Here is an 18,549-nt window from a genome sequence, read left to right as displayed (position 1 = left end):
TCAATCATGGTCAAAATAATTCACCTTTTTTGTCAAATAACCTCTTTAATGTCAAATGAAAACAGATTCCCACAAAGTAATGTCAATTTAATAAAAATTTCTAAGGTAAAATAGGTGACTGCATAAATATTCAATCTCTTTAAAATGACTGACCAAATTCAACAGAATGAATGTGTCTCCACTGATTGTAGTATGAAGATACCTGTGTCTGGAAGGCCTAGTCACTGTTTCATTGGTATTCCTGGCTACCATTATGCCATGAACACAAAAGAACACTCCAAGCAAGTCAGAGGAAAAGTTACTGAAAGTATATGTCTGAGGATGGACAAAAAAAAAATCCAAGGCACTTAACACCCCCCAGAATTAAGTGAAATCAATCATCAAGAAGCGGAAGGAATATGGCACATGTGTAAATCTGCCTAGATCAAGCCATCCTCACAAACTGAGCAACCGTGCAAGAAGACAACTGAGAGGAAAGAAGACAGTTTAATAGTTGTTTTCCATTTGGGGCTTCTATGAAAATGTTCAGGGCTCACGTTGGGCCTTCTTGATACTGTAGCACCCTATGCAACCATAGATTCCTGATAGTATTTGCACCTTTGCCAATATTTAAGGCTGATATGTGATTTATACTGCTGACAGTGTTGGGAAGTAGCATCATTTTAAATAGTGTCATTATTAGCTTAACTACATTGTCAGAAGCTGTGTGGTGGTTGTTGTTTTCTGAATCAAATTGCTTTCAGTAGAAACATGTAAAAATCCAAGATGGCGGCATCTATGGAGGGGACCCTCCCTATGTATGAATTAAAGGTTCATTCAGAGTTGTTGTTTTTTTTTTTCAAAATAGTTATTTTTGAATTTAGATGACTAAACACTTATTTAGATAGACCGTCTTAGAAATGTTTTGCTTTATTTTACCAAGTTTGTTCAGCTAAATGCTACTAGGCTAAATATTACACACTGCACCTTTAACTACATTTTCAGAAGCTGTGAGGTAGTTGTTGTTTTCTGAATCAAATTGCTTTCAGCAGTCTGTCTATCAAAGGTTGAGGAAAAGGTACCAGTCGATACAAGGACATGCCTACAGAATGTACTGTTTTCTTCCACATGACATAATATTTAAGGCTGCAAAATGAATGTCTACCTATGATACTCAAATACTTATCCTCTTCTGTTGACAAAAGTCTTAGATATGTGACATCTCAAAATTAGTATGAGGCACATCTTGGATATCTAAGTCCTATACCTTAGTATTGATGGGACTCTTCAAGTAATGTCTTGAGTAAGGTGTATCTTTCACGTAATTCCGTTGTTAAGCTCAGTCTGTCTTCAATAAAGTTCATCAATTAACATAAGATTTTCACACCTTTTATGACATTATTTGGATTTCTTTAGAGTGAGTTGATTGCTGTCTAAATAATGCTGTATATGCATTGGGCGTCTAGTTTGCAACGGGCTTTCCTCACACGTTTTGATTAGCTAGCTAAACAAAAACCTTAAATTATGTCTACTTATGTAATATGTGTTTCCCCCCTAAGCTTAGACCTACAGGAGACCCAAACCCTTACTGTCACTCCACCAAAGATAATTTTATAGCAGTTTCTGATTTTTTTCTGCCTTTAACATACAGCTGACATCACAAAAGTAGCCCCGTGAATGTTTGGTTGAGTTTACCTCAGACTTTAGGATTATTAATCCTGCCTTTGGCCTTGTGGTCACGTCACTCGCAAATCTTTTTACTTAGGTTTAAGGTCAATCAGACATTCCTTGGAAAACACTCGGTACAAACCTTGATATTAGGGATGCAGCATATTATCAGCATGACATTGGTGTAAGACAATAATAGCCTACAAGGTGAAATATCAGTATCAGCAGAGGATATTTACATCTGGTATTTTGGCTATAAAGATTTACCATATCAGCTGTAAATAAAAAATTTGTGGAGCTTAAGACTTTTTTTTAAATCATTATTCCTTACACTGTAAATTGTGTCTTAATGACTGGAATTTGTACATTTATTCATTGTCAGACTTTTGTGTGTGTTAAGGACTGAGGTTTAAGTTCTGAACTACATTTAAATATCAATATCAGCAAAAATTAATTTTTAAATATCTGCATATTGGATTTCAGTAACAATCCATCATTGTGCATCCCTACTTGATGTACACAAAGCATAGATTGAGTGGAAACAGCAACAGTGCGAAGGCCTCTGGATGGAGCCAGGAGTTTAGACAAGGGAACTTTAAGGTGTGCACGCACTTGTGGAATGCAAGACCAAGGGTTGTCTATCTACATTTATGCCAGCAACACCTTATGCTGCTGGACACAATTGTAAACCTTTCCCTGGGGTGGGCCATATACGCTGGGTCAGTGTAGGCTTACTATCACTGTAGGAGTCTCTGGAACTGGGTCGGGGGGCAAGAGGACAGCACAAGAGAATAGGAGTGTGTAGCATGGAGACAAATGAGACTGCAAGCAGGACTGAGACACAGTCGTTGAATTGCTGACTCACCTTTAATGATTAACAGTGTTGGATATTCCCTTTCAGTGAATAAATAGATCAGAGTTCAATTTCACCAGTGGACCTCTGTTTTTTTCCAATAACCAATCGAAATAAAGCTTCACCCTCCCAAGTGGTTCATGGCAAAACAAGACTCATTCTCACTGAAGAAGCAAAGAAAGCATATTCACTGAGACCTGAGCTCTGGTTTGCAGGATGGATTCGCTGTCTTCTGTAGTTGGAGCTTATGTGACCTGGGATGTCAAAAGTCTGCTTCTCTTCATTGCAATGTTTATCCTCACTATAGATTATATTAAGAACCGCCAACCTGCAAGCTTCCCTCCAGGACCATGGGCTCTACCTATCGTTGGCAACATCTTCTCTTTAGACCACAACAGGACCCATGAGAGTATGACACAGGTGAGTGTTAAATAGATAAAAACAACTATAAAAAGTTTACACTGACAACTGTATTTATGTTTTCCACATAAAACAAACTCAAGTTTTCCTCCTCTCACAAATCCACTCACAGTTATCAGGGAAATATGGAGATGTGTTCAGCCTGAGAATGGGTCAGGAGTGGATGGTGGTCTTGAATGGCTTTGAGGTTCTGAAAGAAGCTCTTGTAAATCAGGGGGACAGTTTTTCTGACCGCCCACCCCTCCCTCTGTATATGGACATGTCCAATGGTCTAGGTGAGTGCCCACAACAACAATAAATGCACTAATGGATAGGAATACCTAGATGGGTACTTTGCTTGTTGATGAGCACTATGCTTCAATAACTGACAAAAACTGTATTTGATCTATATCTTCTTTTTGACTGTTTTTGAGTTCATTAGAGCTCTCTTGGTAGTGATAATTGTTGATTACACTGAACCGATAGACTCATAATCAGAAAAAATCTTCAACAGCCATGCTTTTCTGTGATTATTTTCCCATATCTCCCCTCAGGTGTTGTTTTAAGTAATGGACACTTGTGGAAGCAGCAGAGGCGTTTTGCTCTTTCAACCCTCAGAAATTTTGGACTTGGCAAGAAGACACTTGAGCCTGTGATTCTTGATGAATTAACATATTGTTTAAAGAAATTTAAGAGTTATGAAGGTATGAATTAAGTATAAAGTGGCTTATTATACAAAAGAAAATGGCTTTTAAAAAAATTAACTTTTAATTTTTTTTTATGTTACTGTGGAGGTAAGCCCTTCAATCCCCACCTCCACATAAACAACGCTGTCTCCAACATTATCTGCTCCATGGTTTTCGGGCATCGCTTTGAGTACACTGATAAGAAGTTCAGGACACTGATAGGTGACTTTGAGAAAGTGGTCGTGAGTCAAACATCAATTTGGGCACAGGTATGACAATTTCTATTGCTGAAATATAAATGTTCTGTACCACTGTTTTGCTATATATGTCAGTCAGAAATTATCATCTGTGCAAACTGGTTAATAAAGGCATTGCATTTAAATAAACAACTAGAGCTCACAACAGCTTACATGGTTATATGGTTGATTTTTGTTTTCAGACCCAATCTTAAGCATTGCTTTTAATAAAAACGGGCAATGTTGAAATTCCTTATATTCATTGTAATCTGCTGTCCTTTGCAGTTTTACAACTCATTCCCTAAGCTGATGAGATACATGCCAGGACAACATCATACATTCCTGAAGGTTTCTAGTGATATAAAGGACTTCATAAGAGAAGAGCTTAAGGATCACAAGCAACACTGGGATCCCTCAGACCAAAGAGACTACATTGACTGCTACCTGAATGAGATAGAGATGGTAAGTGGCATTGAAGGACACTCTTCATTAAAAACACTGGGCTATCTATGAAGTTAACTTTTCATGAAGAGAATGGCCTTATTTTGACAGCATTAGACGTGCCATCAACTATGGGTGGCGCAAAATGATTTGGTACTTAAATCCTACTTGGTTAATCTTGGTGCGAAGCCCAACCCAGTTGGATTTAGTTACTTAAATACATATAGGTTTGTTTTGGGCTTATCATCAACCAATCAGAACAATATCTCTACTTCTCTTTAGGATAAAGTGCGCCTGTAGGCTGATGTGTTGGTATTTATACTGACGATTTCAGCCCAGGCGGACCTCCAGCTGACCAGTTTAACTTCTTTCCTGTATGTGGTCTTTGAAAGAGAGAAAAGTCAGTTGCTCCTTGTTGCAACCTATAATGTAATAATTTCCTGAAAATGTAATACCTCCTGAAAATGTAATAAAATGTGCACTTAACTCAATCGAAAATGTAATAAAACCCAATAATGTAATAAAATATCCTGACTGATATTGTAATAACATTTTTACTGATAATGTAATACTTTATTAAATTATTGGGAATTTATTACATTTTCAGGTGGGTCTTTTTCTTTCAAAACTGATAATGTAATACTTGACAAATAATGTAATATATATGTTCATTTTCAGTTCAGAGTTCTACATTTTGTGTTTTAAGAATCCAAGAATGTTATATACACTTGATTTGAAACAACAGAATGACTATTGGGTTAAACTGCAGACCTTGAGTAGAATGAAGCCATATCCACATGTACAAATACTCAGGGACATGTAACTACATCCTGGTCTTACTGAGTGGGTGATGGACTTATCTCCTTGGGAGACCAGAATTCCAGCTCAGATTAGCTTCTGAGCAGCACTGGAGGCCCCAGGTAACTCTTCCTTAAATGTACCTCTTCACAGATTTCTAACAAATCACTACCTCATGAAAACAACCACAATCCAACAAAACAACTTTCAGTAAAACTTCATTTGATGAGGGTATACATAAGCATAACACATTAACACCTACATACACATTACATGACACCTGGCATAAACATAGGCCACTCATAAATGGTTATTATATCACTTTCACTGTCAAATTGATATCTTACTCTATGTCAAGTGGCATAATGGTCAGCTGACATACTGTCATAGTATATTATGAGATTCCCAATAATGTAATAAGGTATTACATTATCAGTAAATGTTATTACAAAATCAGTCAGGATATTTTATTACATTATTGGTGAAGTTATTATGTTATTGGGTTTTATTAAATTTTCGATCGACTTAAGTGCACATTTTTTTTACATTTTCAGGAAAGTATTACATTAAAGGGTGTTCCACTCCTTCATGGAAGTTGAGACTGATGGTCGGTGTTATGCTGGGTTGATCATCTTGTTCCACACCACATGCTATACGAACAAAACAATTAAACCTGTAGTTATATGGCTTGTTCATTTGCTATTAGATCAACATCAGTGCTGGGCATTAAAATGACAACTGCATCAGCTAGAAACAGTAAAACACCTGCGCTGTGGTGCTGTATGAAATTGTTCTCAGTATTCTTTCTTAACATGCATTGTTTTATACTCTCAGAACAAGGGGAAGGCTGACAGCACTTTTGATGAAGAGAACTTGGTAGAATGTGTCTGGGATCTTTTCTTGGCTGGTTCAGAGACCACATCCACCACCCTCCGCTGGGCTTTCCTCTACATGGCAAAGTACCCTGAGATCCAGGGTAAGATTTTTCACAAGGACTGTTTTTACTCAAAGAGTGGTATACATTAATTGGTGTTCATTTTTTAACAAAGAAGATCAGCACTTAAAACAATGCAATTGTATTACAGACACCATTGTCCTTCACTTATACTTTATGCCACAAACATAATAAAATATGCTCACATGACTTGTTCAAGCTTTAGTAAATAGAAACACATCTTTCAATCCACTTAAACTGCAAAAGCCAATGTGCTTCCTCTCTTTCCAGATCTTCTATATTTACTCTTGGTGATGAATTACTTTTGTCCATTTCCATTCCTCACAGCAAAAGTCCAGGCTGAAATAGACAGAGTTATTGGACAGTCCAGGCCACCATCAACGGAAGATCGTGTTAACCTGCCCTATACTGAGGCGGTCATCCATGAGGTCCAGAGAATGAGCAACATAGTTCCTCTCAGTGTGCCACATATGACCAACAGAGATGTCCAGCTGAGAGGCTACACTATCCCAAAGGTAGATTTTTTGAAATAAAAATGTGGACAAAATTGTTGATACCCTTATGTTGAAGAAAGAATGACCTACAATGGCCTCTGAAATAACTTGAAACTGACAAGAGAAATAATAAAAAAGAATTTACTGAAAATTAACTCATGAAAATCAGACATTGCTTTTGAATTGTGGTTCAAAAACAAACTAATGAAACTGGCCTGGATAAAATTGATGGTGTCTCTTCAAAAGATTGAATATAATTTGACCAAAGGGTCATGTTAAGCTAAGGTGTTTACTGTATTTAGCATCACAGATGTCTTCAAACTTGTAATCAGTCATTCTGCCTATTTAAAGGGGGAAATGTAGTCTCTGTACTGTTTGGTATCATGGTGTGTACCACTCTGAACATGGACCACAGAGAGCTAAGGAGACAGTTGTCCCAGGAGATAAGAAAGAAAATTATAGACATGCATATTAAAGGGAAAGGCTATAAGACCAGCTTGACATTCCTGTGACTACAGTTGCAGATATTATTCAGAAGTTTAAGGTCCACAGGACTGTAGCCAACCTCCCTGGACGCGGCTGCAAGAAGAAAACTGTTGACAAATCAAAGCAACTGATAATACAAATGGTAACCAAAGAGCCAAGAACAACTATCAGAGATAAGAGGTAAACTCCAAGGTACATCAGTGTCAGGATCCATCCATCACTGTTTGAGCCAAAGTGGCCTTAATGGAAGACAACAGGGGAAGATTCCACTGTTGAAAGCAAAATATAAAAAAGCCAGACTGGAATTAGCCAAAATGCATACTGATAAGCCACAAAGCTTCTGGGAGAATATCCTGTAAAAATCTCTAAGACCAAACACATTTGGATTGTACAGAAGAGTATTAGGGCCACTGAAAAAAAAAAAATTTGAGACGAATTTTTTTTTTTCACTTGTGAGAAAAAAGTCAGAGTTCTGAGATTAAAGTCAGAATTCTGACTTTAATCTCAGAATTCTGAAAAAAAAAATTGAGACTTTTTTTCATTTAAAGAATAAAGTCAGAATTCTGATTTTTTTTTCTCAAAATTCTGACTTTAATCTCAGAGTTCTGACTTTAATCTCAGAATTCTGACTTTTTTCTCAGAATTCTGACTTTTTTCTCAGAATTCTGACTTTAATCTCAGAATTCTGACTTTAATCTCAGAATTCTGACTCAGAATTCTGACTTTAATCTCAGAATTCTGACTTTTTTCTCAGGATTCTGACTTTAATCTCAGAATCCTGACTTTTTTCTCAGAATTCTGACTTTAATCTCAGAATTCTGACTTTTTTCTCACAAGTGAAAAAAAAATTTTCGTCTCAAAAATTTTTTTTTTCAGTGGCCCCAATACTCTTTCGTAGGATTGGATTACATTACAGCTCGAAAAGACTTATCTTAATTGGTAATTATATCCTGTTGTATTTTGACCTAAAGAGTGACAATGTGATCATAATCCTAATCAACAGGGGATCACAGTCATTCCCAATTTGACCACAGTCCTGTTTGACAAGAATGAATGGGAGACACCCTTCACCTTCAACCCCAGACACTTTCTGAATGAGGAGGGCAAGTTTGTGAAGCAGGCTGCTTTCATCCCTTTCTCTGCAGGTAAGGAGCAACACAGCCATTTTTCATCAATATCATTAATTGCTATTACAGGAGCCTGAGGCCTGGTTTTTGCAAACATAAATAACTAAGATGGTCTTTGTCAATATTCTTGAATGACACACTCAAGAACTGGGCGCCTCTGTACTTTACATAAGTGAAAAGCTTTACTGATGGCACAAAAGACAGACCAACTTCCACTGTTTAAAACTCATGTGATCTGCAAATCTGTACATTTTTTTTACATGATTGGGGACAAATTTACTGGAAACATTGCTAACTTAGAGTTTTGTCATGGAGGCAAAGCAATGTGTCATCCAACAGTAGTGCATAGTAGGCAGGAGGAGTGTAAATGTGGAGAAGGGGGTTCAGGTAGGCCAGGGCCATTTTTGAAGCAGTTTGTCAGCCAGCAGCAAAGTTCTGAATTTGATGCAACTAGCAACTTGGAGCCAGAGTGACATGTGCTGTTCTGGGTTTAGTCAAGACAAATCACAATATGTTGCATCTTACTACTATAATTGGAGAGCTGTCTGTCCATATGTATTTATGTATGTATGTATGTGTTTATGGATGTCTTGATTTGCAAACCCCCCTGTTACTCTGATTGTCATTCATACCTCTCAGAGGACTTCTTGAGTATACTGGTTCCAGACTAACCTTGCAAAGCAGATGGATTCACCCGTTTCCGTGTTTCTTACTGGCAAATCCATCTTGCAAAGCTCCTATCTGAACCGTTTGGGCCCAGTTAGAAAGTGACAGGACCAATCAGCGTCGAGGGGCAGTACTTTAGGGTGCGGCAGCGAGAAGAGGCCAGTGCAATTATGGCGGAAGACATTAGCCTGGATGCTGCTAAAGCACAAGTTTTATCAGAACTTGACGACATTTCTTAATTTTCTTAATTTCTTTAAAGAAGAACAAAGAACAGAATTGAATTGTTTTCTTTTCAAAAACGACAAAAGTCATGTACGGACATGTCTACAGTCACCGTGGTTCGCATTATGCAGCTCTCTATGGAGTTTACTCCTCGGGGGCTCACCTTGGTAATGGCCACGTCACTTGTTTTCTTGCTATGATTGTCCTGTAAAGATGTAACAGAGAGAACATTCATCCAGTCACCCTCTGAGTTTTTTTTTTCAAAGGCTCTGCCCTTTCCCAAACGCCATCTATGGAAGGTTTACCATCTGGCGTGCCAGGTTAGTTCGAGACTGGAACCATACCAACTTCATAAATATCTTTTGTATAAAATTCAAAACTTGCCGTTTTCCTGCTTCAGTTTGTTCCCACTCATGTCCCCATCCACCACACGGCTGACGTGCGGTCAGCGTATTGCGTCACTTCCTCTTTGCTGTTTTTGTGACTTTTCTGAGGGTCCATGATGGCGTTGAACGAGCTCCTGTTTTTACTCTTTGTACTTCTAATCACAACTACTTTATAGCTGTTGTGTGCTTATGCATACACATAGTTAACAACACACACCCTTGCGGTTTAGCTGCTTTTCACTTAGCCTCCCTTTCTGCTTTTACCACAACTTAGCCTAGCTTAGCCTCAGCTGCTCTGCTTCTTCTCGATGTGCCAGATGTTCAGGTTTTCTCCGTCCTCCTACAGTACATACATTCACTTATTAATTTGTACGGTAATAGATTCATTAATGCAAGTGTGCATATGAGATAAGACATTTCTCCACAGTGATTTACATTACAGTTAGTATAATCTATTAGTGCAAATGTGCATGTGAGATCAGCCATTTTACCACAGTAATTTCAGTTATAGTTAGTAGATTACTTCGTGTGCATATGCATGTGACATGAGGCATTTACCACAGTAACTTAGGTTACAGGTGGGAGGTGAATTTGTGCAAATGTGCATCTGAGATGAGTGAGATGTACCACTGATACTACAGAAGTCAGCAGGCATACTGAGGTCCTGGGGTCAGAGTGGCCTTGAAATCACAATCAGCTTTTTATATACTTACGCAACAAGGAATTTGACTCTGGTTTGCTTTCCTCTCAATGTACTGGAATAACACATTAAATACAAAAAAACATCGACTTGCAAAGTGTCATAATTATGATTTAGATATGTACAAACTTTTGTTGGTATTAATTCTAGTTCTGGATAATCTGCAGAGCTCCAAATGTGCATCCCTAACAGTCAGGAGCTGCTGTGGTCAATATGTGATATCAAGACAGCCTGTGCCCAGTGCAACTGGTACTGATGAAGAATGTTTACAAGGATAAGACATCAAATACACTGCTAACATTACCTTTGGTTTAAAAAACTGTGAACAGTGCCAAGGGGACTTTGCACTACAGCAACATCAAGCGTATCAAGTCAGTCCATTCACTTCATTTTGTTTTTAAGGTAGCACTGAGTCTGTAACCAATATTTACTTTATATATTAACACGTGATGAATTAGTTTACAGATTTATCAACAGAATTCAGCACAATGTTAATTTTGATTCCAATTGCCTTTTATCTACACTGTGTGTTCCTGCTGTAGTTTTTTTTCCATGTCAATGTGTGTTTTAATCCAGGATTGTTGTTAATAACCTACTTATCATTAAAAGGAACAAATCATTAATTATTAAAGACACTATTCCTTTTTCTAACATGTTTTTTCTTCCTATGATCTGATTTTGTTGGTTCTTTGTGCTCCATCCTTGAATTAAAGGCATTCTACAAATAAAACTGACTTACCAATGTAAGGATGAAGTCAGTGCCCCAAGCACTGCAGACAGTCCACCTGATCATTGTTAGTCATGTGGTTCTCTTTAGATCCCCAGCATTCAAGAGTTTCCCTCAAGCCTTAGAGCTTCTCATGTGATTTATTGAGAAGTGTGTTGTTTAAAGACATGCTGTAAATCTTCTTATTGCCAATTAAATGAATGGTAGGGTGTGTAAGTGTGACCATAGAAAACGTGCGTTTTAAACTTTCTACGTTCTATATTGTTAAGGTGGAATTTGGAGTACAGATGCAATTAAAAAGTATTTGCATCTGTATAATCTGTGTCTTGGATCAACTATGTTGAGCAGTCTTATTTCCTCAGTTTTAACAGGAGTCATATCCTTTGCAAGGCAAAATTTAACTGCTTCAGCTACCACTTTACAAGTGAGTGTATATATAACATGTCTTTGTTAAAGATGCTTGTTTTCCTTCTGCTGACTACAATGCGGCCAATCCCCTTGCTCTTTGACCTCAGCATGCTGTTAATGCCAAGGTGCAATATTTCTCAATCTACAGTGCCAACATTATCCATGCAAACTATGCACCTTGTTTTAATCACTTGTTCACTATAGCCAGAGTAGAGTTCTTTGTCTTGACTAACTCCTGAAGTCCCCCTTCTTAGATAATCTGTATTTTTAAAATTTCTGGTGCATGTAGGCACCAGAAATCTTAAAGAGTTCACTTTTAACTGGTAATTTAGGGGTTTCTCTGACCCTTTTGGTCAGGCCACACAGTTAATCAAAATTACTAATGTCACAAGAAAAATAGCAAGTCCAGCTTCTAAAGACCTCATGAAAATGACTTTTTCTTTTGTTTTCTCATTTCAGGAAAGCGGCTGTGCCTTGGTGAGAACCTGGCAAAGATGGAGCTTTTTCTTTTTTTCACCTCGTTCATGCAACACTTCACCTTCTCCATGCCTGCTGGGGTGAAACCAGTGCTGGACTTCATCTATGGGATCACTCTGGCTCCATGTCATTATGAAATCTGTGCAACCCCACGCATGTAGAAGCTGTGGTTGACAAAGAGAATCCAGAACAAATCCGTTGTCATTGTTTACTGTACTGTAAACTTGTTGTATGCCAGACTTCTAGGGTTTAAAGATTACTGACAAACTGATATTTTTGCTTTAAACAGATGTTGTCCCTGCTAACATCCCATACTGCAGTAAGTCTGTTATGACCTTCCCTTTTTGGGTTTTGTCATACACATCACGTTCCTAGAAAGCATTTAATGGTAGTTATGACTGGGGATGGTCATAATTAGCCAGCTAAATGGTTCAAATTTGATTTCTTTGTAGTTGGCACTAGAATTATGAGTTAGTTAAACAAATTCTCAATTTTATTTCAACTTATAAACATTTCAGGCCCACAGTCTTGATCAAACGCTCAATCAAAACCGTGGCTGTCACTTGTCGCCACTGTAGCTGTTCTTAATTATGACTGCCTTGCTACCTAAGTGCTCCATAACCAAATGTAAACAACTTGATAGCTGGTAGCATCAATAGCAACATAGTTTTGCATTATTTAGATCTAGGAAACAAGGATACACATTCAGATGCAGTGTCAGGTTATACTCACATAAAACCTTAGCAATGGCTGACGATATTCAGCACAGGAATGTGGATGTTAACCTGCATAGAGGATGGAAGACCAGTGCTACTGGGACTGCTAAAAATAGACACAGTCTGCAAAACACCGTTATGGTGTGAAATTGTGTTAACTCGACATTAGACTTGGTTTAATGCAACTTTAATTGGCTGTAACCGGATGTGAAATTACTTGCTTAGGAGCATCGCTAGATAGGATATTCATGTCCTCCTTGGCTCAGGTTGGTATATACAGTAAATTTTTTAACTCACATTTACAAAAAGACATTGATAATTTGCCTTCTGTCATTCAAGAAAATATACTAAATTCCAGTCTCCTTCCTTGGATTTTTAGTGATGGTAGATTTTGAAAAATTACTTGCATTAAGACCTTGATTTCCTTTTTTGGCATTTTTAATATACCTTTTAGATTGCACAGTCTCATTAAGGTTGGTGGCTGCTTTCAAAAATGTATTTTCTAATATGAAGGAGGTGACATGAGTAGTATAGTTGTTAGAGATACTTTGCTTTCTTGTTTTCCTTTTAAAATCTTGTTGAATCAACTCCACACTGTCATGTATCTCACTAAATTCTCATGCAGAACCACAAACAAAGAGATATTGGTATTGTTCAGTCATCATTATTGTCAGTATAGTATACAGTGAAGATAAAAAATATTCACTCCCTTGGATGTTTTATCCTTTTATTGATTTTATAAATCAATCATGGTCAAAATAATTTAGCTTTTTTTGTCAAAAAAACCCCCAAAACTATTTAATGTCAAATGAAAACAGATTCCCACAAAGTAATGTCAATTTAATAAAAAATTCTAAGGTAAATTAAGTGACTGCATAATTATTCACCCTCTTTAAAATGACTGACCAAATTCAACAGAGGTCCAGCCAGTTGGTGTTAGTAGTCTCAAAATTAGTGAAATGGGGATCACCTGAGTGCAATGAATGTGTCTCCACTGATTGTAGTATAAAGATACCTGTGTCTGGAAGGCCCAGTCACTGGTAAATCAGTATTCCTGGCTACCATTACACTGTGAAGTCAAAAGAACACTCCAGGCAACCCAGAGAAAAGGTTACTGAAAGTATACGTCAGAGTATGGACACACACACACACACAAAAATCAGAGGTACTGTACATCCCCCAGAGTTCTATTAAATCCATCATTAAGAAACGGAAGGAATGTGGCACATGTGTAAATCTGCCGACATCAGGCTGTCCTCACATACTGAGCGACCATGCAAGAAGAAGACTAGGGTTAAAGGAAACTAGACAGTCTAATTGTTTTTTCCATTTGGGCAAAGTATTCAACTCCAGTACTTGAGTCAAAGTATTGATACTCGTGGTCAAATCTTACTCAAGTACAAGTAATAGTTGCTCCGGAAATTTTACTCAAGTTAAAGTACTAAAGTACTTACTTTTAAAAATACATTAGTATTCAAAAGTACATGCATTTAAAAATACTTAAGTATTCAAAAGTACATGCATTTAAAAATACTTAAGTATTCAAAAGTGCAAAGTACATTTTCTAATATCAGTACATTGCTGTATTGTTTTCTCAATGCTTTTACAGAACCTTGTAACTCTCTGAAACCACCTAATGATGTACTGACTTATATGTAGAACCACTCTGCTACAAAAAGTCTATAAAAACATCTGTAAAAACTTCACCATAAAAATGCAATCAAAAACAATAGGGACAACTAGACAGACAGACATGCAGTGTGCGAAATACCTGGCCTTAATCGGGGGGTCCACCCTAACTCATGCTCCAGTATTAGGCTGAAGTCTTACACAACATGCAGTATACAGGACCACAAGTAATGCATACACGCACATTAAACACACATCACCCAGTCTAGCATCATTATCAACAAAGCTGCACAAAGCTGCAGGTAAGGACCACAGAACAACTCTGCCTTTGTGACCAAACAGGACACTCGTGCGTCCCTCTTGTGCGGGCGCACACTCACACATACACAAGCATACGTGCACATATGAACCCAAAATATGGCGAAATATATATTTCAGTATGAAGCACAGCAGGTCTATCACAATCAGTTAATTAAGTCTGGGTTTAATAGATTTTTTTTTTGGAGACCCCAACTCACCAGTAGATATGCTAGTAGCTGCCTCACCAGAATTAGCTCGGGATGTCTCTGCGCCATCTTCATCACTGTTTCAGTTTAGTCTTTTAGATGTGAATCCAAAGTTTTCAAGCAAAGAACTTTGCTTTCTCTTTGACATATTTCGCTGAATTTAAGCTCACTGAGTCCACAATTTCAGGAGAGTAACCAAAGCGGTAAGAAATACACAAGCTGTATGGCAGGGTTACGCGAGGTCATTGTTGCAGAGCATTTGAAACAGCGCCCCCCATGTTTGGAAGCTTTATCAGAGACATTATTCTTCCGTATTCTTATATGTGAATAAATTCTTTACAATGAACTTAATTAAAACAAACATGACGTGCTTTCAAATGGCATTTGTAGTGACAATAGCAAGTGAAAAATGACATTATAAATACTTCTCAAGAGACCCCCCTAAATTTTGCAGTTGAGGGTTTCAAGGGGTCTCTTGTGTCAATTAAGGGGTCTCAGACCCCCCTAGACCCCCGTATTTCGCACAGTGCAGACACGTATAACTCACACAAACCATAGTTGTTAGTCCATCCCCTCTTCCAACAACCTTCACCTCTGGTGCGGTCAAAAACAAATCCTTAATTCATCGCGTGTAAAGAGTCTGACTCTTCCAGCGTTTTTCCTTTCACCCACCACCAAGCTTAGTGCACTGATGGTCTGCTGCATTTCAACCATCGGTCATCGCATTAAACCACAACTACTTTAACCTCAGACAACTTCAATTAAAATGTTTATCTGGAGTGAAAAATAACGTCTGTTTGTGTACCTCAGTGTGCTTTCTCAGGTCAGACGGTGAGTCCTTGAATGCAGAAATGTAGTTTGTTCGTGGTGTACACAGAAGACATTTGAAATGATATGAATCATTCCTCATTTCTGAAATCTCAAACATCGAGCTGAGGTATGGCCATGGGTGTCGCTGGTTTTTCAGCTTGAGTTTCTCCTGCCATCTCCATTGCCGAGTTTTGTTAAATTGAAGGTGGGAGAGCTTGCTACACAGAGCGACGATGACGTAGCCTATTTCCAAATCCATCCCAAGTGTGAGCGGTGTGATTTGTTCCCTTCTGTGAGGAGCACAGCATGTGGCCAATTGCATTTTAGGAAAGAAAAACACCAACATCTGACTACAAAGTTATGCTGAACCTAAAAGGAACGAGTAACAACAAGCTTCCTAGAAATGTAGTGGAGTTGAAAGTACAATATTTGTCTTTGAAATGTAGTAGAGTGAAAGTCATAAGTTTCCAAAAAAACAAATACTCAAGTACAAATACTGAAAAAATGTACTTAACCACAGTACTCAAGTAAATGTACTCTGTTACTGTGTACCACCGCATTTGGGGCTTCTCTCAAAATGTTCAGGACTCACGTTGGGCCTTCTTGATACTGTAGCACCCTATGCAACCATAGATTCCTGATGGTATTTGCACCTTTGCCTATATTTAAGGCTGATATGTGATTTATATCGATGACAGTTTTGGGAAGTAGCATCAGTCCAAATGGCTTCATTATCAGCTTCACTACATTTTCAGAAGCTATGTGGTAGTTGTTGTTTTCTGAATCAAATTGCTTTCACCAGTCTGTCTTTCAAAGGTTGAGGAAAAGGTACCAGTCGCTACAAGGGCATGACTACAGAACATACGTACATGACGGTGACATCACTGTCTAATCCTTAAGGCTGCAAAATGAATGTCTACCTATGATACTCAAATACTTATCCTCTTCTGTTGACAAAAGTCTTAGATATGTGACATCTCAAAATTAGTATGAGGTACATCTTGGATATCTAAGTCCTATACCTTAGTATTGATGGGACCCTTCAAGTAATGTCTTGAGTAAGGTGTATCTTTCACGTAATTCCATTGTTAAGCTCAGTCTGTCTTCAATAAAGTTCATCAATTAACATAAGATTCTTACACCTTTTATGACATCTGGATTTCTTTTAGAGCGAGTTGATTGCTGTATGAATAATGCTGTAGTTTGGATTGTGTCTAGCTTGCAATGGGCTTTCCTCACACATTTTGATTAGCTAGCGAAACAAATATTATTCTGCCTTTGGCCTTGTGGTCATGTCACTCGCAAATCTTTTGACTTAGGTTTAAGGTCAACCAGACATTGCTTGGGGACAACTTGGTACAAACCTTCATGTTAGTGATGCACAATATTATCTGCATGATATTGATATTGGAAGATAATAGCTTACAAGGTGAAATATCCATATCAGCAGAGGATATTTACATCTGATGTTTTGGCTGAAAGATTTGCTATATCAGCTGTGTATAACTGTACGAACAGGGTCCAAAACTAATACTCACCACATGCCAATTATGGGTAGATTTTGTCTCTGGCTGATAAATTTTTAAGACCACTCACCACTCTGGCGAGTTATTTTTTCATCAGCGAAAAATTCATTTTTTTGTTACTAGAGAACAATGCTTGTATCGGCTGGTTTCCTGGCAGAGTAATGTGTATTTCAGGCCAAGATGATCTTTGGTCACATAATTGCATCAGTCATGACATCATTCACAGCGCACCGAGGTGGATATCTGGTTGTTACTGTACCTGTACCTCCTTGCTTGCAGTGTTGCCAACTTAGTGACTTTGTCACTATATTTAGTGAGTTTTCAGACCCCTCTAGCGACTCTTTTTCAAAAAAGCGACTGGCGACAAATTTAGCGACTTTTTCTGGTGTCACTGGAGACTTTAGGAGACTGACGTGAAAGCACGTATCGTTCATGCTCCTCTCAATGAGCAGCGGGCGCTGCTGTGGGCCCCTCCCCATCCCAAAGCTCTCACAGGCCCACCCTCGTGCAGCATTCCCTCTCAGCTGTAGGCAGAGCAGCAGATGTTCACCCCTTCACGTCCAGACTGCAATTTAACCGCGTCATGAAGCCACCTTGACAGTTTTTTTCCAATCGTCTCCGTTTGGATTGTTAATGTAGTTTGTATATATATAAAAAAAACGTTAAGAATGTCATGGTTAAAAGTTGTCAGCCAGCAGGCATTTCTTGGCATACTTTGTCCACCACTGGTCAGACATTCATGTTTATATAGGGCTGTTGCAGTCTGGTCGCACTAAAATCTTATGTCTCAACTGTCCAAAGGAGACTGAAGTCAGTGATTCAGGTAAAATTCCTTACTGAAAGATTCTTTTTGCACTGTAGTAAGAATACTACAGAATTCATAAACCAAAATATCACACTTAACTTTTGAAACAGTTATTCATATTTTAGCATACATTATTGCTAGTATTAGTGCAGACTATTAAAATATTGATTGAGAATCGCATACAAGACCCAAATGACATGTTAAATTATACTGATCACAAATTAAAACACTTAAAAGCTATTTTTATTTGGTTGGCTGGTAAAATATCTGCCTGGCTGGTAAGTGAAAATGTTAGTTTTGGACTCAATGTACGAACATATAAGTTTGTGGAGCTGAAGCCTTTTTCTTTATCATCATTCTTTACACTGTAAATTGTGTTGTAAGCAGGGCTTGACATTAACTTTTTTGCTCACCAGCTACAGTAGCTAGTGGTTCTGCAAACTTACTAGCCACTCAGTATTTCCATTAGCCACAACTTTGGTGTCTGGTAACTCCGAGCTATATGCCAAAATTGGTACAAAGGGTATGATATGACACACAGCTCTACTTTCCCTCACCAATATGATCAATATCAGCTCTCCTCTTAATAAAGCACCTCTCCCTGTACATATGAAACAGCACACTACTGAGATATGGGTCAGACTGTTAGAGACAGTCATCTAAGAATCAAAACTCTTAGATTTTTATTTTCTTAATGGGTATCAGGTTTATGCTAAAATTAAAATACTGTTAACCGGCTGTTTATTAGAAAAAGCTACAGCAGATTACAAGAACATCTCTCATTTTCACTCTGACAAATCTCCACCAGAGAACATTAAGTGTCCAACTTCTCCTGTCCTCTGCTCTATA

At 38.0% G+C, this 18,549-nt stretch overlaps 1 protein-coding gene across 1 annotated transcript; it reads left to right on the top strand.

The window, feature by feature from the left end:
- Nucleotides 1–2,637: 2,637 nt before the first annotated feature.
- On the top strand, nt 2,638–13,238 carry LOC121511920 (cytochrome P450 2J6-like). Its single transcript, XM_041790782.1, has 9 exons — nt 2,638–2,920; nt 3,033–3,195; nt 3,454–3,603; nt 3,694–3,854; nt 4,107–4,283; nt 5,895–6,036; nt 6,343–6,530; nt 7,999–8,140; nt 11,691–13,238. The coding sequence occupies exons 1-9, from the start codon at nt 2,717–2,719 to the stop codon at nt 11,867–11,869; spliced, it is 1,506 nt and encodes a 501-aa protein (XP_041646716.1). The 5' UTR covers nt 2,638–2,716; the 3' UTR covers nt 11,870–13,238.
- Nucleotides 13,239–18,549: the final 5,311 nt, after the last annotated feature.

This window comes from Cheilinus undulatus, linkage group 7 (genome assembly GCF_018320785.1).
Source record: "Cheilinus undulatus linkage group 7, ASM1832078v1, whole genome shotgun sequence".
Taxonomy (NCBI): Eukaryota; Metazoa; Chordata; class Actinopteri; order Labriformes; family Labridae; genus Cheilinus; species Cheilinus undulatus.
This window is presented reverse-complemented; position numbering and strand designations above follow the sequence as displayed.